A 25,494-nucleotide genomic window follows, 5' to 3' on the forward strand; every position below is an offset into this window, starting at 1 on the left:
TAGTTAACCCCCCCAAAACAACACCCCCAATCTCAACTCCCCCAAAAACAACACTTGCCTGTATGAGGTCTTATAGTATTATTTGCTTGGTTCAGCTGTAATACTGAAAAGGAAAGACTGAAAGAACAATTTAATTCAAATCTCATAGAGATCCTTCTTCCTTTGCCTCCTGTATGAGTACCAACTACTCTTCTTATGTAGATGATAGGATATTTTGCTCCTGAGTGGAATGAACACAGCTAGATTCTTTAGATAGTTCTTTCTACCTTTTCTGAAGAGAAATTAAAAAAAACCCAAACAAAATATAACAATCCATTTTCCCATTGAATTCTGAATGACAATAATACCACTGCATTAAGAAACTCCAATAAACAAAGCTGGAGGTTGAGATCCCTCCCTTGTTTTTAATGTCACCCCCATACAGTCTACATCAGCACAATGCAGAAGTTCTGAGATTTTGATAATGTTCTGATGAAGCAGGAACATTTTACAAGAAAAACAATTTACTTTGTATTTCAAATCTTATCTATCATATTAAAAATATATGTAGGGACAGCAGGGTCCTAGCTTCTAAAAAAAAATCTGAGCTTTTATGACTTGTCTGCAACTCTAGAAGAGTTAAACAGTAGCTAAAATTTGGTTCAGTTTGGGCTAGTTTGCCTGGAAAACTGAAAAAACAGTTTCCAGATTGCAAAGTGGGCATCCAAAGTAAAAGAGCATGTTGAAGCTCTTGAAAACTTTGGTGCCTCATTAGCTTACTTAAAGGTCAAACACTAAAGGCTCAGACTTTTAAGTAGGGATAACATATGTGACTGCTGATGAGGATGCTGTCCCAAGTGTCTGCTCCATTCCAGATGCACAGATTAAGGTGTTTGAATTTCTTGTGAAAGAACTCCTGAAGAAGTTACTGAGCATACAAACTACAGTCCAGTTTCAAGACAAACCAGCAATGATTTAACAAAAAAATCTAGAGCTGTGCTTTTAACAGAAACAGCATGGTTGAGGTAGACAGCTAGGACTTGTCTCATTAGTTACTCCTGTTTGTAAGTCATGGCTCAAAGGCTGTGGCATCCAGGAATAGAAACTTAGTCTCTCAAAATCTTTAATTAGAAGAAAGAGAAAATGTTTTAGCTAAATATTTTAAAGTGTTATTCTAAAACTAAGACACACAGCTTTATTTTTTATATATACTATTTCTTAAAAAACCATAATGAATTACTGTTTCAAACCTTGATAAATTATTCAAGCTGCAACTGTTTAAAGACAGCTAACTTATAAACCTGGCATTGAGATGAAATAATTAGCTTCCTTCAGGCCTAGCAACAGTAATCAAAATCTAACAAATAAATAATAAAGTTTTACGTAGACAATTGTTTTAATTGACATCATGCAGAGCTGTTTATTAAAATGCAAGTCTAATAATACACTGTTTAAACAGAATGATTATTTTTGCAAAATGCCGTTTCAGGTTTGGTAATTGGAAGTATCTGAATTCAAAATTTAGAGAAGTTTGAAGTTTTACGCATCCTGAAAGTTTTTTTGGGACAGATTTCTCTTTCTCATAAGTATCATCCAGAAGTACATCATAAGTTAAGAGAAAGCACACATTTAGCTTTAAACCTAACATTGTTCTTAAGAACTGAAACAAAGACATGCTGGCCCAATTAGTGGATATGTCTTGTCTAGAGTATAAACAGTTTTTCCTATCCCCAAATGCAACTTGTATTGATGAAATAAACACTTGCCAAGTGGCATGGCCATGAATGCTATACAATTTTTAATAGAGACCATGTTTACAATACTATCAAATAAGTACTGAAGTAATCTTAACTTTAAACTTTTTTGTTCCTGGGAATTTTTGTGAGAGCTAAAAAGCTAGCTTGGCAAGTAAATCAAAACTTTTCTATATATACTTTCTGACAGTCAAGAGGTTCTTCAGAAGTATAGAAACAGTCTTCTATAAAACATCAAAAAATATATCAGCATGACCTAATGATTTATTTTGGGCTCCGAAAATCTCACAGGAGAAGAAGGAGACATGACCAAAAAAAAAGGTGACACCGAGTTACAACTTCCTTGTTTTCTGCCTTGAAATAAAATCTCTATTTTTCTGGGTTTTGAAAAACCAAGAAAACAAGAATTATATGCTTTAAAGAATTTTTGCATGCAAAGTATTTGACAATCCATTATTCTCGATATACTTTTTAATGTTTTACTTCCTATTAGCTATTTAATCTGTTAGGCAATTCTGTGTGACAGCCAGGAAACACAGCTGGTTTTTCCCTTGTCTGTAGCACAAACTGACACCAGTGGGAAGAGCTGCTAAATCACTCAGAAAGATTATTAATCTTTTATATAGAAAATGACTGTAGAGTTTATTTTCATCTCATGACTTACAGGACTTTTAATTAAATAAATAACTCTAAGTCCTAGAGTAGCTTTTGTCTAGTATATAGACTTTACTTAAGCAACCAAGGCAACATGTGACTAAGTCAGTGAATACACACATCAGGCCTATACTTTGTATTGCTCAAGAGCTGTTATTTATTTCCTAATGTTTAAGCGAACTAGCATAAGGCTCCTTGTCCTATCAGCAGAAGACAAAATAGTTAGTTCTTTACTCTATATTGTTTTGCCTATGGATATTTATAGAATAAGACCTTCCATAAGTCTTTCTTTTTCCAAACCATCCAAGTTAAAATGCTTTAGTCATACTCATGTAATCATTGATTTGAAGCATCCTTGTCTTTCTGTAGATGTTCTGTAATTTCTGCAGTTAGTGATGTGGTTCCAAACTGCACATACAAACTAAGGTACAAAATATATTGGATCTACTATTGTTCTAATAGCAATATCCTCCCATGGAGCAGTAAAGCTGAATTATGGAAAAGAAATGAACAGATCTTTCTACTTTAACAGTAACTCTGTCAAAAGTTTCTTGTGGGGTTTTGGGGGGAAAAAAGGCACACAAAAAAATGTGTTCCTGTTAAAAGCAAATAAGCATTCTGCTTCAATTTATCTTATCCCTTGTAAAATATATGTAATACTTCCATTATTTAGCTTCAGGGAGAACTTTGGAAAATGACACTGCACCATCATGTCTACATAAAATTCTATGAAAATACTCTAGTTTTACCTTCCACCACACTTACAACGCTGTGTTATGAATTAATTCCTGATATGAGCAATATTATCTCCCAAACAGGCAGTATAACTCAACAGATTGGTAATGAAAAAACCACCGTTAACAACAACTGCAGTATATCTCTGACTGTAGTGATTTGGTGAGCAGTGAGAAACAGTATGATTCAGAACTTATTCCCTATTAATAATTGTATCCCCTGCAAAAATTTGTTTACTTGATAGAAAGTCTTGATGCTGTCTAACCAGCCTTTGGGCAGCAGCAGGACTGTTGGTCCTTGCACAACCAAAACCCCAGTGCTGATAACTCATAAATACCTGTGTAGCCCTCAGCACAGCTAACGCAGTAGAAAAGAAACACGCTAAAAATCTCACACTCAGTGAAACACAAAATCCAGAACCGACTCTCAGTAATACACTCTTCTCAGACACTAATTTGCTAGAGTTTTAATAGTCACAAACACATAGTCTCAGATATTTCTTCCCTTAGGTTCTGCTCTGCCATCACGCAAATGGCTGATGGTATGAAAACATTCAGAGTCTGCCTTCAGAGCAGATTCACAAGAAACACTAAAAACTCAGAGTACAAGGGAAAAACAGGAAACATTATGGAGGATTGCTGGTTGAGCTGCTAATAGCTCATTTATTTATGATACTTGGCGTTTTCACTACAAATATTTATAAAAACTGTTTAGTGAACATCTCCAAAACCTTCATTTGACTGCAGCAATTAAGCAGGAAAAAAACAATCAGATTAGACCATTGCTCTTTCTGATATTAAATGCCTTTCCGGTGTGAGATAAAAAATTTTGAAAGAAATAAAATAAAATCTGTGTTCTACTTTTGCTCCATAGGAGAATATTGACAGCATACCAAAACAACAAAATAAAATGAGCATAATACAGTCATAATGCTCCTAAAGCAGCAGTAGACTCGGCACTAGGACTATATGGAAATTTGTAGAAAGATGAAGAGGAATCTCTTCCTGCTTTGAGAAGTCTTACTCCCCAGATTCATTTCTGGCCAGGAATCGCTATGTGTCATTCAGTGCTCAAGGTGTATCCACAAGGGGAAGAATCACAGTCACTCTCCCTCATTTTCAAGTTATATTTGCATGCAAAGTATTTTTTTAATTTGCACATTGTATATCAAAAAATGAAGGAACCACTATTCACTCTAACTACACCAACAGCCAAAGGCACCAGAATGCTATTCACTATATAACATGACACCTGCAATCTTCCAGTGATACTCAAAGCCTGTGACAGCAAATCAAAATTATTTTTTCAGGCTTTGCCAGTGAAGTGTTTATCTCTCAAATATACATACGAATAATAATTTTTGCCTAGACCATTACAGCTGATTCTATCTGAGAATAAATATTATTTTACAAGAAAAGCTATGGTGGACACAGCAGGCTTTCCCCATGAATCACCAAAGTTTCATGGAATGGAACACTGTCAGCCTTTTCTGATGATGTTAGTTCATAAAACACTAATTGGAATGGGGAATGAAAGGGCTACAACCATAGAATTACAATCTGGCTCAGAACCAGGCTCATTTCTCACCACATTACCCCAGTTCAGAATCCAAGGCTTTTTCCCCCTTTTGAAAATATTGAATCAGTGTAGGACTGTGGATTTGGTAGAGGTAAGTTTAGTCCTTACCAGTTGGCTTCCTATTGGCAATAAAGCCACAACCTGGCTGGCATATTACAGATCCAGGAGGGAGAGTGGATGGGGAAGGAGACATAAGCAAGCACATATGTGTATCATTCTCTTTTCTCTGGCTTTAAACAAAATAAAATAGCTCCAGCGGGAAAGATTAACAGAGACCTGCTCCAGAATAAGATACGGACTGCTAGAAGAGCCTCCAGGAAGGTGAAAAAGGCCATTTCAGAGCTCCACAGCTAAAGAACAGAGCCATAACTGAGAAGGATGTGACAGTGATATTTAATATTATGAATGGAACCAAGATGGTGAATCGGCAACAAGGACTCACTATTTCTCATAAGAAAAGACCTAGTGAGAACATAGAGTTATCAAGCAAGAAGTTCAAAGCAAACAACGGGGCACTTTGTGTGAATTTCTCACACTACATACTCAAGGTATGGAACTCAACACTATCATGGACAGCAGAAGTTTAAATGAGTTCTTAAAGGGATCAGACATTTCCTTTCACAGATGGAGAAAAAACACCAGAAGTTATTAAACTCACTGATATCACCTCTGGTTCAGGAAGTCCCTGAGCTACAATTTGCTGAAAGCTGGGAGGATATGCTGGGGGAGTATCACGACAAAGTCATCTAGGGAAATACTACACTCCTCTCCTGGCCTCCTCTGTTGGCAGCCAACAAATATTGAAACAGTAGACTTGTAATCCTGTTCATGTACTTTTCTGTTATATTGTTTTTCACTGTTTTGAGGGGCTAATTTCCCACTGTTATTAAATAGACCCATATCAACTAAGTTTGAGTCAATTAACTTTCTTCCCCAGGTTAACAGCAGCACTAACTCATGCCATTGCTCAGCTAATGAGCATATGATGTTTTCAGCAGGAGGATTTAGGCTCTGTAATTATTCTTTAGCAGAATGTAACCTTTGAAGGTGTTAATACAAAGGATAAGACATACTTACACATACTGCAAAATTCATAGGTCTTGAAATATAAACTAACTTCTAATATAAAACTCCCTAAGTTTATGAGCTTTTTTTTTTTCCAGTGTCATCTCAGTCTTGCATCCACTGCAAGGTCACAAATAGTATTCTGTAACATTTAAATAAGATGACTGATTTACAGTCTTAACATTTATTCTTTTGGAGTAAGTGCAGTAAATAGAACTGTACACTATTAAGAAGGGGAAATTGATACAAACATGAAAGAAATTCACTAGGTTTCATTAATATTATGGTATTCTACTAAAATAAAAGAGAAATCACCCTAGCTGCACTGCACTGATAAAATACAGAATTCATAATTTCTTTTACACATATTTTTGATCAAAAATACTTTTTTGTTGCTATTATTCAATGAAGATATTAACAAAATCACAAAGCAGCTGTGTCAGACAGTACACTTTTTATGATTCGTATAGTGTAAGAACATTTTGGAAGGAATGTCTACGACAACTAAATTCCATGGGATTAGACTGCAATGAAAATGTTATAAATAAAATATCTTCAGAATTTGAAAAAAGTGATTTCTTTAGTATGTAACTGACAACTGTGAAAAAAGAAACACGAAGTTAACAAAAGGAAAAAATCAGTATGCTTAAGGCAGCAGTTGACCCATTTAAAACCCACCACTTTATCTGTTCTCTTTTCCTTTCCAAAATCCAATAAACCACCATTATATTCCTTTTAAATGGTTCCATTACAAGGATTCTATAACAACAGACTAATCTCTTGATAATTATAATAAATGCCTGTAATCAAAGCAGGAACCATTTAAAATAAGGAGAAAGGCTGTTTTCCATCAAACTGAGTGTAGTTCTGTGACCTTTGCAGCATTAAGCTACATCATACACTGCCACCTCTAACTGCAACATAGCTTTCCTACCAATCTTGCTCAAATAAAAATAAAAAGGATGTGAGATGAATGGAAATATGGATTGACACGTGGTAAGAGTTCTTACTTTCCAGCTCTGAGCCTTGTAGAACATAAAAATCTCAATTTGCAAGATTCCAAAGGCTCAAAGTCGGCAGGATTCAGCCAGCAGCTCTTTGACAGGCTTCCCTTCAGGAGGGAACAGGGGAAGGAGCAGACTGATATTTTAGAAGATTGTGCTATGGCAATGTGAGCTGTACATCACTATTAATGTTTAAGAAAGTATTACTTTTTAGAAAGACAGGACATTTTATCACAAAATTCAATATTGTATTCACATGAACAAACAACGATTTCCAGAGATCATTTAAGAAACTGAAGGCTGATAAAATTACGGGAAATGACTCTATATGATCAGAATGGCTTTCATCTGCATTTTGTTAGACCCAGCATTGATTTCACTTTTCAGCTGTGAACAGCAAGAGGCCAGCTGCGGCCAAGGGAGAGAGCAAGCAATGAACCAGGGTCACAATAGAGGCTGAGTTGTCAGAAATTTTAACACTTTTAACGACTAAATCTCAGCAAAAAAATCTTCGAGTTACAACCACTTGAAAATTATATCCAGCGGGTCCCACAAACTGTCAGAGAATAGAAGATTTAACTTATGACAAAGTAAAACCTTTGAACTCTAGTTATGTGAATAAACAGCATTATAAGGGGAAAACAAACAAAGCCAAGGAAAGTATAAAATACATTGCCTTCAAGGCAGAAACAACTACATTTTACTTCATATTCCCAGATGTGTTAAGGGGAAATTTATGACAGCATACTGAAAAGCAAGATTCCCATTGTAAAACCCTTCACATTTATTTAACTAAGCACAATCATTGAAAACGACCTTTATCCAAACCCTTCACAGCTGTCTTAAAATGATCTAAAACTATTGCCAGATTTTCTCTAACTAACATTACTTAACAAAAAGTCATTACCCCAGGGCCATATTATACTACTGGCAAGTAAACACAAATCCATTTTCAACAACGTGATACAAAGTTTTAATGAAATATTGATAACAAATGGAAAATTCCCCACTAAAAAGGTGCCAAACAATACAAATCATCATAGTTTTCTGCTCTAGCAATAAATACTATTTTCTTATTTCTGCTAACGTATTTGTCACCTATTAGACATACAAGCAAAGAGAAAAATGGCTTAAAAAATCTTACATATCAAACTGCTATTAAATGAGGTGTCAAAATTATTTTAAATGAAGCTGTTCTAGTAGCAAATTGTGAAAAGATATCCTCATCTGTTCTTGAAAGACATCACATCCAGAGTGTACATTACTCCATAAAATTAAAGGACTACTGACAATAAATTCATACAGCAATTTTCACTGCAGTACACTAATAATTTAAGAGTGCATTAATAACACTTGGTTCCAAGACTTAAAAAGCAGTGTATCAAAACGATGAACACCTCAATATTTCTCCTTTTTTTTTTACATAAAAACTAAACATTAAGATTAAAAGAGTGTTGCAAGAGCGGCCTCCTGCAGGTCCAGGTCAACTGACACGGGTTAGGGAAAAAAAATTAATCTTATTTGTGAATTCAGAACAGAACAGCTTAGTTTTTACAATAATAGTATAGAGCCACAGTTAATGTGGGTGCGTACTGTGGGAAGGGGAGGAAAGGACTTTATTAAGGGGCTGGTTAGTTCAGTAAATCATGGCTTTCAGATAAAGATGATTATGGCGGTTCCTTGATGTGAGAGGAGAAGGGTACAGGAGGTTCATTTCAGCACCAAGTAATTATGCTGACCCAGAGTGTTACCATTTATCATGGCTGAAAGATGACACTCACTCTTAGTGAAGGGAAACTGCTAGTCAAATGCTTCCATCTAGATCAATAGACACCACATTTTTCTACAGCCAAAAGTAACTATACAACAGCAAACTTCACGATCAATACCCACTCAAGCTAACTTATATTCTGCTATACAGACATGAAGGTAAGGCACTGTTAACTGCCACTGAAAACTACTGCATTTGACCCAAATTAAAGGGTTTCCCCCCACTACTATAACGGATTTTGCTCTTTTCTGAGAAAATCTGTATCCTTTTTTCTCTATCATTAAAAACAATGAGCAAGCATCCACACAAGTTTTAAGAATCTGCAACAGCTGAAACTGATATTCTTGTTATCATTTCATAAAGTCTCACTTAACACAAAATAAAAAAGAAAATCAGTCAATTAAAGAAAAATCAATCTTCCTAACCACTGAAAGCTGAAATAGTTTCTGAGGTATTAGTTTCTAAAAGCTGCAGTTGAAGACCTGACCTTTGTGAATTCCAGAGATCAGAAAAGGGAGAAACATATATACCTGAAGTATTAAACCAATGCAATTTTCAAGTATTAAACACATATTCATATTTGTTTACACAGAGGTGTACATATAGGATTACCAGCAAGCCAGCTAGTAGAAAAAAATTAGGCTTTAAGAGTTTAGATTTTGTTTCAAAATATATCTAAATGTCAGTTTTGACAACTGCTTTCAAAAAGGCAGGGCTTAGTCTTATAAACCAATCTAACACATCAAGAAAGGTTAGAGAGAAGAAAAAAATCACTACTTCAAGTAAGAAAAAAAATTTGACATCCAATTTTCAAGCTGATTTATCAGTGGAAAGCTAAAATTGATAGTTTGCCATTACTGGGTAGCAGGCTGTCTAAGAAAGCTGTTACAAAGCCTTTCATTTTGATTTAGCCACATGGATCAATACAAACCTATACTGTTTCAATTTTACAAATATTGATTTTCTGATATAGCCTCTGTTGGAGAACATTCATCACCTGCCATACTAAAAAATATTGAAATCTGTTTTGTAAACTTTGATTTTCAGCAAAATATAGCATTTTACTGAGTGAAATCTATTTTTCCAGGTAACAGCTAATCACTGTTAAAATATATTTTGAATAATAACCTTTTGCCTTTCCATTTCAGAGTCTGACTAACACTGCTAATCCTTTAACTGGATTCATACCAAGTAAGATCATAAAATTTCCCTTTGTTTTCTGATCAAGTTTCTTGAGATTCCTTTCAGTTTTAATGAACAGAACAAATTAGAACTTCAAGTTAAAATGTTCACTATTTTTCTTCCCAAATTTAGAACCACTTAATGCTTCAGGGAGGACGATTTTTTTTTCAAGATATCAAAGAAAAAACAAATTCTCAAAGTAGAATGAGGTATTTAATGAAACAAAGATCTTTATCTTACATTTACATAACAATACTCTTTACACAAGCATATTTGGTTTTATCTACCTTAGACTTTCTGATCTGCTTTTTGTGCTAAGAGTTTTGTTGTTCCCCTACTATGTTTTATATGTTATTTGATCATATGTAGTTATTGATTTTTGCGCCAGCCCATTCAAACTGATATAAATACTGAATTCATTAAAAAAAAGTTTGATTTTGCAAGACATTTTTAATTGTACAGCTTCTCTTTATCCGAATTATTTCATCCATCCCAAATATCTTATTTGATCCAAAAAGAAGCTTAAAAATAATTTAAAAGTTTGAACCAATTATTTACTTTCTTTACTCCCTTTTTTACGAATCCCAAAAAGATCCTTTATGAGCTGCTTAAAACATTTCTGAGTGCCACATTACTACTGGTAAATACAGATATACTCTCCAGCAAGGGCAGAAATACGGAAAAGATACTTAACAGGTTTCAGGAGGAAATACACCCTGGATAGAAGTGTAAAATAATTTTCTCAGCAGCATAAGAGAAATAAATGAGAAAACCCATAATCCTATGTTGGAAGGACACAGTCTAGGGATGAGATTCAGGCAACACCCAAGAGGGTTTAGATTAGTAAACGCACATTCATAACTTGTGCTGGTGAAACAATGCCACTCAGATTGCTGCTTACTAAACAGAAATGCAAAAAATTCTTAAATTATTAAGTTAGAAACTAAGTGAAATTCCTGAAATAAAAGCAATATTTTCATAATGGAAAGACTATAGTAAATTGCAAGCTTTCTTTGTAAATTTAATGTCATGAAACCAGAGTAGAATTTCTTTGTAGATTTAGGGCTCAATATGGATAGTCTTTTCTTTTATAGAATACGAGATGTTATTTTTAGCATTTGGATACTAAATTTATCTTCTCACATGTACCTGAAATAAAATAATAGCAAACATCAAAATACCTGGATTTAAAAAAAAATAAAAATTTGTATCACAAAAATTCTGTAAGACAGAAAGGTGGGAGAGAAAACTACAGGAAAGAAACAGAACCAATCAACTGAACACAGAAGTAAGAACTTGCTAGTCAAATCAGATGTGCCTTTTCATCCTGTTCCAAAAATGCCAGAAACAGATCTTAAGTGCAATACTAATGGCTTATGCAGCTAGAATGGATAGTATATAAGCCATCACACAAACTCATCCTGTTATTATTCTGATGCTAATTCAGATGCCACTGATTTTTACCATCAAAACAGTGAACAGAGTGAATCTGAGACATTGAAAAACCCAAGGAATTACATGTTGAAAGCATGTTTAAAACTAAAGCAAACCAGCACTAAATACCTTAAAACTAAATATAAAATGTAAATATAAATAATTTAAATATAAACAACACAAAATTATATATTATATCTTCATATATTTATAAATTTATATATGTTTATAAATATAAAATAAAAATTAAAAAATTTTAATAAAGCACTATTTTTAGGGCTTTTTCTTCTTTCCACAGATTTTAAACCAGTCTTTTAGCAAAGTACCATGATTCACGTATTACAGATGGGGAAAATGAGGCGCATAGATAAAGACTGAAATGATTTATTCAGCGTTGAGATGTCACCTCACTGGCAACACCAAGATTATAACTTCATTATTTAGGGCATAAAGTGACTGCTTTCATAGCTGAAGAAAGAATTTTGCTTTCCCATATGAACTATGCTGTGAATCCTGAGGAGAGAGTGGGTGGAATGGCCAGTATGTCTTGTTTTGAAGTACCTTGAATTGCTGCTCTGATTTGTTAACGACACTTATTAAATCCACTATTTCCACAAACGTGCATATTTTCAAAAAATATTTAAAATATTTCAAGAAATTTGAATAACCATAATTCTAATCTCCAAATGTCATTCAGGTTTTAAAAAATACAGCATTTTGAAAATACAATAATGTTTATTACATAACAAAAATTCATCTTGGTGCAAATAACATTTAATAATTTCCCTCCTAATGGGGGGAAATGAAATGAAGCGGTTTTGTTTTAATGTTGTTTTTAGGGAAAAACAGAGCTTCTGTGGTCTCTGGGGTTTTTTTTGGGGGGGGCGGTTATTTTTGGTTTTGCTTTTTATTTAATGAATAAATAAATAAAAACCTAGAGCATATCTTCTTGACACTTAGGCTGCCATCATCTAATTGTAGTAACAAATAGCTAAAAAGACAGCAATTTTAGTGCGTGTGTTTAAAGATCCTTTCTTCTGTTAAGGCTTTCCTGTATCTAACAGTATGCAGAACAATAAGAAAATGACCTTCTAAAAAGTAATGATGGTGATTATCCATGTAATGGTTGTAGCATGCAAATATATAGCAGCCATGTAAAGGAACAAAAATCAGGCAGCAACTTCGCAGTGCTTAAGGGCTTCATATTTTACAGCACCAGCATTAATGGAAAAGTTAATGTAGCATTGAATAACAGTGAGCTGCTCAGCTGCTGCTACTGCTGCAGAACATTTAGATCATGGAAATAACACATCATTTTTTCACTGCTATTGCTTTCTTGACCCACAGATAAACAAGTCTCACCCATCCTCAAAATCACATGCAAAATATTCCTGCATTATTCAGTTCCTTGACAAATATGCCCAATTATATAATCTGTAAGACTGAAAATGCAAATAAATAGTTACATCACAAAACTAAAAATAAGTAAGCAATAGTGCTGAAGAAAATCTCAAAAACTATACTCTGTGACTTAATGCATACTATATGACAAATGCATGCATGAGCAAATGAAACAGCATTTTGCCATACTTCTATCTTAATTCTTGATCTCAATACATGAAATATCCAGATGAAGATGAATTTTACATTCCCTTGTCTTCTTTATACTGGAGAGTATAAACTACAGAATGCACTCAGTAAAGTGGCAGTGAAAAACCTTTCCATGATCCAAGTCTACAGGAAAGTTTTGGAAGGTAGGGAACACCTAGATACTGTAAATGGAGGCAGGTAATTGGATTTAAATTGAATTGCGCAGACAACTGCGTGTAGGGAGAAATCTGAAGAAGGATCCACAGGTCTTGTGACTATAAATCCTGTAAACCATGTTCCCCCTTCGTTATTGCTTGCTAGTTCAGAAAAGAAATTAAGTCATTATGTAAATATAGACTAAATCTTGGAATATACCAACAATCTTTCCCTCCTTCAGACAAAGACCCCAAGAGCTCTTCTTCTTGATGCAAACTGTAAAACATGAAGACATACCAGAACTTAGAATTTCCATTAGGAGATTAGTCCTTCCTGGAATTCTCCAAAATTATTTCAGCTCATAAAGGACTTCAAACTTTAATGTTTCTGCACTGATGGTGGATAAGCAAAATTTTTTTTATTTTGTTGCTGATTGCCTTTTTTTTACCACCAGAAGGAAAACAAAGTGAAAAGAAGTGAGCATGGTTATGGAAAGGGAGAAGGTTCACCCCTTTCTTTTCTGCTTTCAAAATAATAAAAAAGGTGTAACTATATTGAAATACTGCTACTATATTGAAATATAGCCACTTCAAAAAGTAATACAAATGCTTGACTGATACTTTATAATTTCACTATTGATGACAGATATGAGAAAAGAAGTTGGAAAGTAAGGACCACTGCTTACAGAGCTGTCCAGATTTGGTTGTCTGCCAGATCTAAACCCAAAGGATTTGCACCATGACTCTTCAGTCACACCTATAGCTATTGCTCAGTCAGATAGTGTTTGTCAGGTAGTATGAAAATCTTCCTCTCCCTATATTAATTCATCTGCTCTAGTTGTCCAAGTGCCTGCAATTTCTGGAACAGATATCATCATTCAGCTATATGTATGCCAATTATATAATTCACTGACATTTACGCTTCTCTAATGTCTGTGATGATATTAACTATGAATTTCTAATAGGGTTGAAAAACTACCAGTAGAAGGTATGTCTTGCCTTTACAACTGCTAATACTGACTACTGTGGGGAGAAAAATAACAATAAAGACTTCAGAGTATTGGAGCCAATGGAGAACCTAAGAAGCCAGTAGCCAGGAAACCCAAATATTTACTAAAAGTTACCTCAAAATTAACATCTAATAAATGTTATTGAAACCACGAATGATACAGAAATTTGTAGATGTTAACTGGTAAGGTAATGTCTATTGTGGCCTTTTAATTTTTACAGTTGAGATTTTTCCTACAGATTTTATGTCTTTCAAGACATAATTGTAATGGTAATATTTCTCTAGCATTATTGATTTGTTAATAAATTCTAATCTGTCTTTTATACTAATTTTAATACTTTGGCTTTATTTCATCGGGCTTCAAACCTTTATAACACACATACTTTGTTAAAATTTAACAGACCATATAGTTTTCATTGAGGCCATTACCAGAGAAATTGGTTGCCATTCCCACAAATTTCCAATCATGTTTTTTCTACATTTTTAATTCCATGACTGTTGAAAATGAAAGGTGACATATACTTGGGGAACAATTAAACAGTTTGTCTTTCTGGGTCGTCAAAGAGTATGTAAACTGAGATTTTTATTAGCTCATCATGATGATCTCAAATGGAAAGATTTTTACGAAAGAAACTATTTTTTCTTATTCAACCTTGTCTGGCATTTAGCCAAATAATGTGGGGTAGATTTTTATTTTCTCTCATGCTTTTCAGCGGTACTTAATTGAGATTAAATCAGAAAGGACAGTAGAGTCCATTTTGGTTTGGTAGATACATATCACATCCTACTCCTGGCTGCTCTTCTTTTCTGACAGCTTTCACTCAATTAATTTTCATAGATTTTTAGCTCAACAGTTCAATATGAAACTCTATCACTGAAAATACTGTCTGAAGTTCACTAAATAAATTTCCTCTACTATTAAGCTGTCATCAACTTTGAAAACTCCACTTTTTAGTCAAGAATGCGCAAGAGGTTAGAGTACTATTCAGTGTAAAAGACTGAAAACAATGCCTTGTTACCTAACAGAAATTGGAAACTTGAATGTCTATACATTAAAGAAAATGCAAATGAACATTTTTTAATACCAAAACAACACTTCCACTCACCATGAGGCAAATATTTCATGCTTTACTTTCCTCCATGTTTCCACATAGCACAAGATGTATAAAAATTAACACATTCTTATGGCAAAGTATCCCAAAGGCTTCAGTAGTATTCCTAAATTGAGCCTAAGAGACATCAAATTTACCTTCCTCTTTATGTACATTTTTATTGGTTCCTACCATTAGTGCAAACATAGCTTCTAGTAAATCCATCTAAAGAAGTTTCTTATACATGCATCTTTCCTAGATTCAGCTTATGACTGTAAAAAAACCAAAAAGCATTCCCCCTCCAATAAAAATAATCTGATATCAGGAGGAAAGTGAAAAAAAAAAGGAAATCTGAAAAGTAGGTACACTTAAATTTTAAGAAATAATTTAAATACTAGTCTATTAGCATTGCGTATGAAGACTATTTTTCAAAACAATGGTTAGTATTCTCAAATTGAATAGAAGCAGCACCCATGGCTTATGAAGTTTTTGGTGTTTTTTCTAGTCCAATCTAGACAATTGGACAATTTGCTACATTATTGTGTTTTAAAATGATTCAGTGCTATTGAATGTTTAACAAATACTTATGTCACAAGACAGTATATTCATGAAGCTGAAACAATCATTAGACTGTGATTTTCATCTTTTTTATTGAACTACCTGCAGGAAGCCTTATGGGTATACTATCATGTCAAGGTCACAGGATTAAGCGAGTAGTGATGACAGTAAATAAGCCTTTTCTGTATATTTTAAAGGGTTTTACTGAGTTACTTAAAATGCCACAACATAAATAGTCTCCTATCTCTATAACACATCCATGACAGATGACTTCAAAATATAACACTCCTGAGCAATGAAGTTTTACAACCCAACCAACAATCTATATTATTGATAACAGATATCAATATACTGGGAAGCCCAAATATTGGGAGAAGCTTGCAATCTGTCATCATCAAAATATTATGTCTGTAAGTGTACAAGAAATATGTCTACATATAGATCAAACCTCTGTGTGAACAGATATTACTGCTGAAAAAACCCAGATCTGACAGGTTATTTAAAAACAAAGTTATATAGAAAAAGTAAATGCTATAATAACAAATGCACCAAATCTACAAAAGCCATGCAAAGACTGATAATAAAACCAAGCCTACACAGTACTTTCAATACCAAGTTGAGTGATGTAAATAGTCTTTAGAACTATACTGTTCATTACCATATCTATTTTACCAACAAGGAAAGCAGTATAATCAAGTAAAGTAACCTCCTTCAAGTCATGTGACATGACACATCGTGTCTCTGAATCAGTCACAGTAAACCTGTGTAAACATCTCTTTTCACTGTTTTAAAAAACTAAAATCAATCAATTAAACAAATACACCTCAAAACCGCAACCAAAAGTGATCAATTGAAAGAGAGATTTCTGCTAGCAATTTTTTTCAGAAATCAGAAATGTGAATTGTCCAAAGATGATATTCACAGTTTAGTATCCATGAATATACAGACTGTACTAACAAAATGCACACAGAAACACCAGGCTCTCGTTGCTGGCCTCTGTGTCCATGCTCCCTATACACCCGAAAACAGGACCTCTTACGCAGTGCTTCGGAGCAGCAGTTGCATATACGCTTGCCCATCACTCCCCAGTAGTAATACTACAAGATAGGGCACTCAGCAGGTTAGAAATTACTGCAGACAAAGCAAGAGAAGATAAAGTGAAATAGGCACAAGCACAGAGTATTTCTGGTTGATGGTAAAAGTATGGTTAGATGAAGACTGCAGATGATGAGGAAACAAAAACCTGCTAAGCAGAGATAAAATATTTTCTTTTTAGCATCAGATGAGCCATATTACTAACACATTGACTTAGGAAAGCTCTAAACTAGTTTGAAGAAGGAAAATGTTGTGCCACAGAGAACTAAAAATGGGGGAAAAAAATCATCACAAAGGTTGATTTTTAGCCCGCTGTAGAAGAGGAGGACAAAAAAAAGTCCGAGCAACTAAGACAAGAAAAGCAGATCAGTCTACTACATATCTTATCTGATTACATGCTCATGAGGAAAAAGGAACTAGGAAGACACAACTATGAGAAGTGCTAGGTCTAAAGCCAGGTATAATTAATGTAATTTTTAGCAAAGAAAATGATCCTATAATGCACATACAAATTCAACTATAAATCTCTCAAAGAAATGGAACAGGTTTTCTGAGATGTCTGCAGAATTCCACTCTCCCCTCCCTCAAAGAAAGGAGGATTCAAAGCATGCAATTGGGATGTACCATACTACACCTTCCTCAGCGTCCGAAGATGATTTAATCTCCAGTTCATTTCCAAACCCTCTTCTGAATGTCTCAAATTATTTTACAGTGGTATGGTTGGACATAAATACATTTCAAATAAAAAAGTACAAGACATTATGGTTTTGAGACAAAGGGAATCAAAATTGTTGCACTGGGTTTTCACTTCTGGTTAAACTTCACATTTCTGATGTTTCCAACAAAAAATGTCTGAGAAGTCTATTGAAATAATACATATTTCTCTTAGAAAAACAGCTTTACATTATTCTTCTGTAATCTACTTCAAGTATCTCATGGAAAAGAACCCTGTATTGTAATGGTACTAAAGCAGCCTATTGTGACTTAAAAATAGGATCTTTCTTAACCATTTTATGTCAGAAAATAAAGGACGAACCATAGAATTTTCATTTCTGAGCAAATAAAGCCTTCTTAAAAGCATAAAATTTTCTTAGTCTTCACATCTATGGTTTTTTTACTTTTTTATTCTTTGCTTTCTGCTCTTACATATGGGGAAGACGGGAAATCCGCTGCTATATTGCACAGGTATTACTGGATAGACATGAGAAAATATCATAATCATGTGAGGAAAGTGTTATCTGCCTAATATTAAATTCCTCCCTCATGGTTTTTACTGAGTTTCTACTTCTATCTAAATTGGAGGAAAGAAGGAGCACAGATGCTAGGAACATTGTCCAGTACTGGCAACTGTTAGTCCAGTCTTCCGATAACCACTGCAGAGCTTGTTTTTTTGCTGCAGGAACTAGAGGAAAACGTGAAGAAAGTCAGCTGGATATTGAGGCTCTATTGAGATATGGTAACTTCAAAATCAACTGTCTGAATTTGAGATTCCTCAGGAAATCCTAAGTGGAAAATTCAAGGACTCTGAGTGAGTATTAGATAGACCTACCCACCTAATACTTGTCCTGTCTTTCTGTTTCTTAATCCTTCAGTTACAGCTGAAGACAGGTTACAGGGCTAGATGGACCACAGGTCTGAACCATTATGGCTGTTCTTGTGACCGGTATCCTGGAAGTTGAATGGCTGCATGTGCATGCACATGCTAGCTCTATGGCTAAACTTCAGAAGGAGTAAACTCCCTAACAAACCAGTCACTATATATACAGTAAATTGATCGTATGCAATTCGGGTTTGTATTCTGACTACTGTCCCAGTTGACATTTAAAGATCTGTTGTTCCTAAGGATAAAGAAAAAACCAAAATTCACAAAACTTTCTTCTTTGTGTTTGCCATGAAACAAAAGGGGAAAACCAAATTTAAACAGAAACAGAGAATATTTTGAAGCAAAGTAAAAAAAAAAAACAACAGAGTAAAGAAGAAAAAAAATCTTAATGCAGAAGTAATAATGTGAAAGAAAATGCAGAAGCCTTCCTTCTTTAATATGAAATACAATGTATTGTACTTCCTAGAGATAAACAAGTCTTCCCTGAGTACCACATGTTTCTCAACATCGGAAAACACTACCTCTTTCCAAAGAAAATATTTTCTTAAGAGGTTTCTCCCAGATGTGGGAAAAAATCCACAGAACAGCACCACAGTTCAAAACAGTTAACTGAGTAACCTTGCACAAATACAGAACTGAATAAATCTCATATAAGCAAACTGTGCAATCACTTGTACAGCCCATCTCTGGTTATACAATACTCTTTTCTTGGCAGGTATCTCTATGCTGTAAATAGCACCCTACACTTAACCTCCCATTATTAGAAAAGAATACAGAATTCTTCTATCCCCCTTTTCCCATCATGCTTGTTAAATGCCACAGCACCATTAGCAAGAACTTCTTCAAATACCTTCTGCCTTCCACCACAGTGGTAAGCATTCAGGGAGAGAGGAAGAAACAGGGTATGCAATGGTTAGGGTGCTTAGAGAAGCCACAAAGTTGAAAGCATAGTAAGAAATTTAGAGTAGATTGCAATGTCAAATGCTACAAAAGAGTGATCAGACTAGCAAAATCAACTCACTTATATCTATGTTTAAATCCTGCTATAGAAAGATGACTAATACTGGACTGAAATGTGAACACTGCTGACAAATTTGCTGATCTCAAAGTATCTCAAGTAGTGCAGCTAAGTAAAAACAACAGAAGACAGAAAAGCATTTTTAAAACATTTTGTTGTGATGAAATCATCTCAGAAGTAAATATCTGGAACTTGTAACAGGATAGCTAATGACCAAGCTAAAGTGTGTAGTTCTATTAGGCCAATCTATTAGGCCTTACAGAGAATGTGGAAAAGTGCAGAACCTTAAGAAGCCCTCTAACAATGAGCATGTCAAACACGCTTCTGGATCCAGCAGACAGGATTTGGTCCTACATCTTTTCCACTTTCTAAAGCTGCCTTTGTAATTTATGCCTAGCAGTTAAAACGAGCCAGAACTGAATGAATAGCTAAACCAGATGAAGCCGATTTGCAGTGGGCGACAGGATAGGTTCTGTGCTTCTCTGAAGTTCCTAAGACAGCAGCTAGTATAGAGAATGCCAAAGGCTGGCTGTAAGGGAAATAATTTCATACTAAATTCCTGTGATCTGGTCTCCTTTGTTGTAAGATGGAAATATTTGGTTTAGAACCAGTGTTGTGCCAGAATCAACTTATTTAACTACCAAGCCCCATAGGCTTGGGAAAGGGGAGTTCTCTTTCTGTTCTCAGCCCCCAGCAGAACCAAGTCTCTGCAGAAGCACATTTTGTAGTGAGAGGCAGAACTAGCTGTCTGGCAAGAAACTTTTTATTTCAAGCCTGTCTCCCCAGACGAATTTGGTCTTCACCACAGAATGAGTTTGACAGCTCTGCCTTCCACCATGAATGATTAATTTGTTATGGGTGTCTAGTTTAACCAAAGATGGATTTGAACAGAAAAAGCCCTTGTATACTTGCTCTTTGTAAAGGGCTTTAATGTAGGTGGAACCTCCTTCATCAAATCACAGAAAGCAGGAGAACCAAGTCTCATTTTTAAATATAATTTTTCTCATTATAGTAGGACTCTTGTGAATATCAAAACCGATCATGCAAAAATATCTATGATAAGCACTTCATATTTAGATTTAGAACACTAATTGGCATGCTGAACTCTTCTTACTGCCCTAGATTGCTTTAGGCCTATAGAAACTGTAAGGTAGAGCTACACATACAGTATCCTTGAATAAAAGTTTTTGAAAAGTTGAGATATCTGATAAAACCAAGAAGCTTAAGTAATACAGTAACAGCTTATGGCCCAAAACACAGGCATGCATATGGCTGATAAGGAATTCAAACTGTGTGTACAGACAAGTTTCACTAATTTTTTTTTTTTTTTTAAGAAAGATGTGTATGGGGAGGAAAGCAGATGGGGAGGAAGAGAGGTGCCATATGAAGCTGACAGAGAAGACAGAAGGAAGCATATGTTGTGACATGAAAACTATAACCCTGAAAAAAGCTAAGGGTAAGTGCTGGCTTAAGGAAGCTTTGAATGCTAAGCTATGAAACAGCCTATTTGATTCTTCCTGAGTTCAAGGAAATAGAATGTTGCATATCCACTCTGAATAAGTGGCAATGCATCAAAGAAATAATCACTTTCTCATCTGAATGGGAAAAACCTGCAGAATTCTAATTTTGGTATAATGCTGAAATTAAAAACAGGAAAACCAGTATGTTTAGGGTAAGCTATTATGGAGATACCTAAAAGTGTCAAATTGCCAAAATGTGAAAAACAGAATTAGTTTGGTTTAAGGGCACAAAGAGGATTTGTAACAAAATAATGAGATTTATTTTGAAATCTATTATTCTTTGTCTGAGATATGTAGAGGAAAGTCAGATGATTCAGTTATTTCTGTTTGTTGTAGAGGAGTTGATGCTCACACTTGCAAGAAACCAGCCAAAAGAATTTTGGTTTTCACATTAAGACATAAAGGAAACATACTAGCACTGACAAGAAATAAAAACTACCTTTTTTTTTTCAAAACTCTTATTTACTATTTCTATTCAGGAGATGAAAGAGTAAGAGGTTTTCAGACCAACTCAAACTCTACTGATTGATTAATGTATGGACATGGGTTGGTTGTACATTGATACTGCATTTGTAGGAATTTATTTAAGTTGTGGAGCACTAGCCTATAATTAATTTCACCTTCATAAATTCATAGATAATCAGGAAGCTTATTGAAATGCAAGTCACCTATGATTTTATGTTATTTTTATTTAAGCTGCCTATATGTAACTATAATCGAACTTGGAATTGAAGGTTTCATATGATATTTTGTTGACTCATACCATTCAATTTCATTCTTCTTTCTTCAAAGATTTTGAGAACAGTTTATGATAATATATTTACATTTCATAATTTAAAAATACTATAGTATTTCACTCATCAAACCTCTTGTTTTTCCTCTCAGTACTAGCCTTCTGTGTTTCTTAATAGTCTCTTTGTTTCTTAATAAACAAAGAGTAAACTTTGTGGCATCTACAGATTAAATAGTAAATGCTGGTTGCTGCTTTCTGCAAAGACAAAACACACAGACACAAAAGCTGGGGAGGCTTACAAGCTCATTGCCTTGAACTACAAACACAAGGAAAAATGTTCTCTACAGTTGGGTCATATTTGACAAAATAAGACCGTAATATTTTGCAGCATGAGCATCAATGTTAAAGAAGTTAAAAATTGTTTATCTTGCGAACAGAGAAACAAAAACATATAGGACAAGGGGAAATGGTGTCAAGTTGTGCCAGGGGAGGTTTAGATCAGATATTAGGAAAAATTTCTTCACCAAAAGGGTTGTGAAATGTTGGAACAGACTGCCCAGGGAAGTGGTTGAGCCACCATTCCTGCAGGTATTTAAAAGACTGTAGATGTGGCACTTAGGGAAATTATTGACAGCGTTAGGTTAATGGTCGGACTTGGTGATCTCAAAGATCCGTTTCAACCTAAATGATTTTATGATTCTATGTATGAGTACTATATGCTACAATTATCAGTAATTCAGTAGCTGCAGCTGTGTATGCAATAGAGAACTGAAGCTTTGAAGAATCACACTCATGTTCGCCCAAATATTTTCTTACCATTATCTTATCCATTTTGGATGTCAAAGGCACTGCTATTACCCAAGTATTTATTGTGCAGAAGTGGCTGCCTGTTTTCTTCCCCTGCCCCTTCTGGGCCTGAGGACAATCTCCTTAATTCACCATTTCAATGAAGGGTCTTCAGCTCCTAAGGTGAACAGGAGACCATCAGTGCACTTTCAGAACCGGGAACACTTTCCCCGACAGAAATGATGGAATCACTACAGAGATCTAGAGGTCTGGAATGACAACCTGGGTTTTTTCATTTGTTTTAAAGTAACTCTGTATTCCAGTCAGGCTGTACCTCCTGGGGTACAGTCAATAAAGAATCTGCTAATGCTGTAACTGTTTGTCAGGAACTAAAACCAGAGACTTGATTCCTGTTTTGTCTCCTGCCAGCCAAGACCAGAGGTGTGTATGATTTTGGAACCCATCTCAATTTTCATCGTATTGAAGTATTGGAGGAGCTACCTAACTAAAAACAGTTTATGCCTTCTGTGCCTGAGGAGTTTAATGAGACCTCTCTCCATTTTTTGCCCTTGATGCCTTTCAGATCTGCCTACTAAGAATGAATGTCCTCAGTCCCTAACAAGGCTCAGAAGCTCTCCCACTGGGCATCTCCCTTTCCCTGCTGTCATCCCAGTCCTTCCCATTCACAATCCACTAGGTCTCATGACAGAAGGTGTACTTGTGTGCTGGATCACAAAGCTGCCATGGCACACATGGCAAAACCTGCAGTGCAAGGACATTTGCTTCCCGCTTGGCTTCTTCAAAGAGGGAACCCCACTTGGAAACCTTGTGCTGTTACCATGTCCCCCATTCTCCAGGTTAAGCAGCTGCCTGCAGCTAAAACATAATCAAGCCAACAGCTTCACCTAACACAGTAAGCACCAAAACAGGAAAGCAGGCCTGCCAGTCACTGAGAAGCAAACACACTGGTGAAGTGGCATGACAGGGATAAAATAAGTTTCTTTTGTCTCATGTATGAAATTTGATAGGTTTCTCACAGGTGTCAAGCTGTGTTACGGCCCATCAAAAACTATCATGGACTTAAGAGAAAAAAAAGCTGCAGCAATGGACTGCTGCTCTTTAAGGATGCCATAAACAATCCTTGAGATAAAAGTTACCTAGCCCTAGGAAGAGATAGTTTCATGGAAAGTTAGTGACCAGGAACTGATTTAAGCCTGCAAAGTGGCTGCAGCCATTCACAAACTTGAGCAACAACATTATTTAAAAATTGTTATTCATTATTCAAAGACATTAAAAGGATTGAAAATTGCATTTATTTTCATCATCCTGAACTCTCCAGACACAAAGCTTTAAGCCTCAACCAGGGATGACATGAGCATCCCTTATAGACTAAGACTGCTTTGAATTAACCATATCACAATTTTCTACTCATTATTTTTGTAATTTCCACCAGAATGGTTCTGGTGTTAGACTGCAGAGTTTCTGTAAGATTGAATTTTCAAACTTTTTTTTCCCACCTTAAAAAATAAATACATCTCCATCATCATCCAGGAAAGAGTGATTTCTTTAGATAATGAATATGAAAAATTTCAGTTTTTTTAAACACTGTATAACTGCAAGAACAAACTAGACAGAATTACAAGAAGAATGAAGAATATATGTGGTATTTATTAAACCTTATTTCTGACATGTCAAATAAACTACTTGGCAACTTTTCTAATAGGCTTAAACCCTAAATATGTAGTCAATCTAAACAAAAATATATTTTTTAAGAATATTTATCTAGAAAAAAGTTTTTGCATTAGTCTATCCATTTCAACTAGTTTCTTACTGAAAAGGTTTTTCAGGAATAAGAGGGAACTTTCTGTTCTGGTCTGCCTGACTCAGAGCAGACTTAAATAGGATTTAAGTAGAAAATCAAGCTATAAAATTTTGGGTATCTGGGAGCAGGACTACCTTGATTTCTTTTGTTTGTTTCACTCTGAATAAATAATCAAATATTTGTGGCTAGAATGGACAAATAAGAGACTTGGCAGTCTCTACTTTTGCAGACAGGGCACTCACACGACAGACCCAGGTTCAAGACCTTGCTCTGAATGAAGGAAAGGAGCAATTTCAGCTCAAGTCTTCCACATGAGTGTCAGCATCTTAGCCACTGGCTATTTTTGTGATTCAGAAGAGCAAGGCTCTGATTTTGTGCATGATATATGAAAACATTTAATTTAATCTTCGAATAGAATGAACTTTTAAAAACAGTACTCAGTACAGTTCTGATTAAAACCTCAAACACTACACCAGTTACATATGGAAGAAATTATCTATTTTACATATTTTTAAAATTAATTATTTAAATAGGAGTACCTGCAGAATTGAGCTGCACTTTAGTTATGTTGAGCTTTGCACATGCTACATTTAAGTACATTAAAGTTCCTAATGCATTCATATTTCAGTTATACAATGCCTGCTTCTCTTAAATTTTGAAAGCAACGATTAAAGCCCCACACATTTTACATTTGCAAGTTACCTGTGAGAAACGGCTCCCCAGGCACCATGTTTATTTGTTAGTATGTTGAGTATCTTCTGTTTCAGCTGATTGGCTGTAACATGATCCCGATGCTTAGCAGCACTGATGAGGTGATCACACATCTTCTCCTCCTCTCTTCTGTCAGCAGCATACTGAGCACACTGCGACTAGGAATGAAAGCACATTCACTTTATTAAAGACAGGATATTTAGAATTGCCCTAAAATTATTATTTACTAAAACTCTTTAAATACTACAAGAACCCAATAAAATACTTTTCAGAGGACAAGGTCATACCATTCCATTGAAATGGTTCTCCTAGTATATACTATCCACGAAAAAGCATTCACTTAGAACATGTAAAAATTGAAATAACAAGGGCAAAGACAACAGAATTGCAAAAAACCACATTTAGCCATATATCTCTGTGTGTATATGTGTGACCATGGATATGCATTAAAAGTTAGCCTCTCGTGGGAAATGTTTCATGTGTTCTCAGGTATAAATACAGGTATAACATACATAGCATAATATACAAGAAAAAAATTACATACACTGGTTTTGATTTTTAAACTACATTAAGACCTAGAATTAAAAAGCCATTTGATTAATTTATTACTAAGGGTGCTAAATAGGAACTTTTTTAACTACAAAACT

The 25,494-nt window shown here is 34.9% G+C and overlaps 1 protein-coding gene across 1 annotated transcript in view; it reads right to left on the reverse strand.

Annotated features, from left to right (window-relative positions):
- Positions 1-25,494, reverse strand: part of NBEA (neurobeachin) — a 451,136-nt gene that overhangs the window by 175,820 nt on the left and 249,822 nt on the right. Inside the window, exon 38 of the mRNA XM_027677697.1 lies at positions 24,839-25,005. Coding sequence (XP_027533498.1) covers positions 24,839-25,005 — 167 coding nt within the window. The remainder of the gene's footprint in view (positions 1-24,838; positions 25,006-25,494) is intronic.

This window comes from Neopelma chrysocephalum, unplaced genomic scaffold (assembly GCF_003984885.1).
Source record: "Neopelma chrysocephalum unplaced genomic scaffold, ASM398488v2 Primary Assembly neopelma1_43, whole genome shotgun sequence".
In the NCBI taxonomy this organism is placed as follows: Eukaryota; Metazoa; Chordata; class Aves; order Passeriformes; family Pipridae; genus Neopelma; species Neopelma chrysocephalum.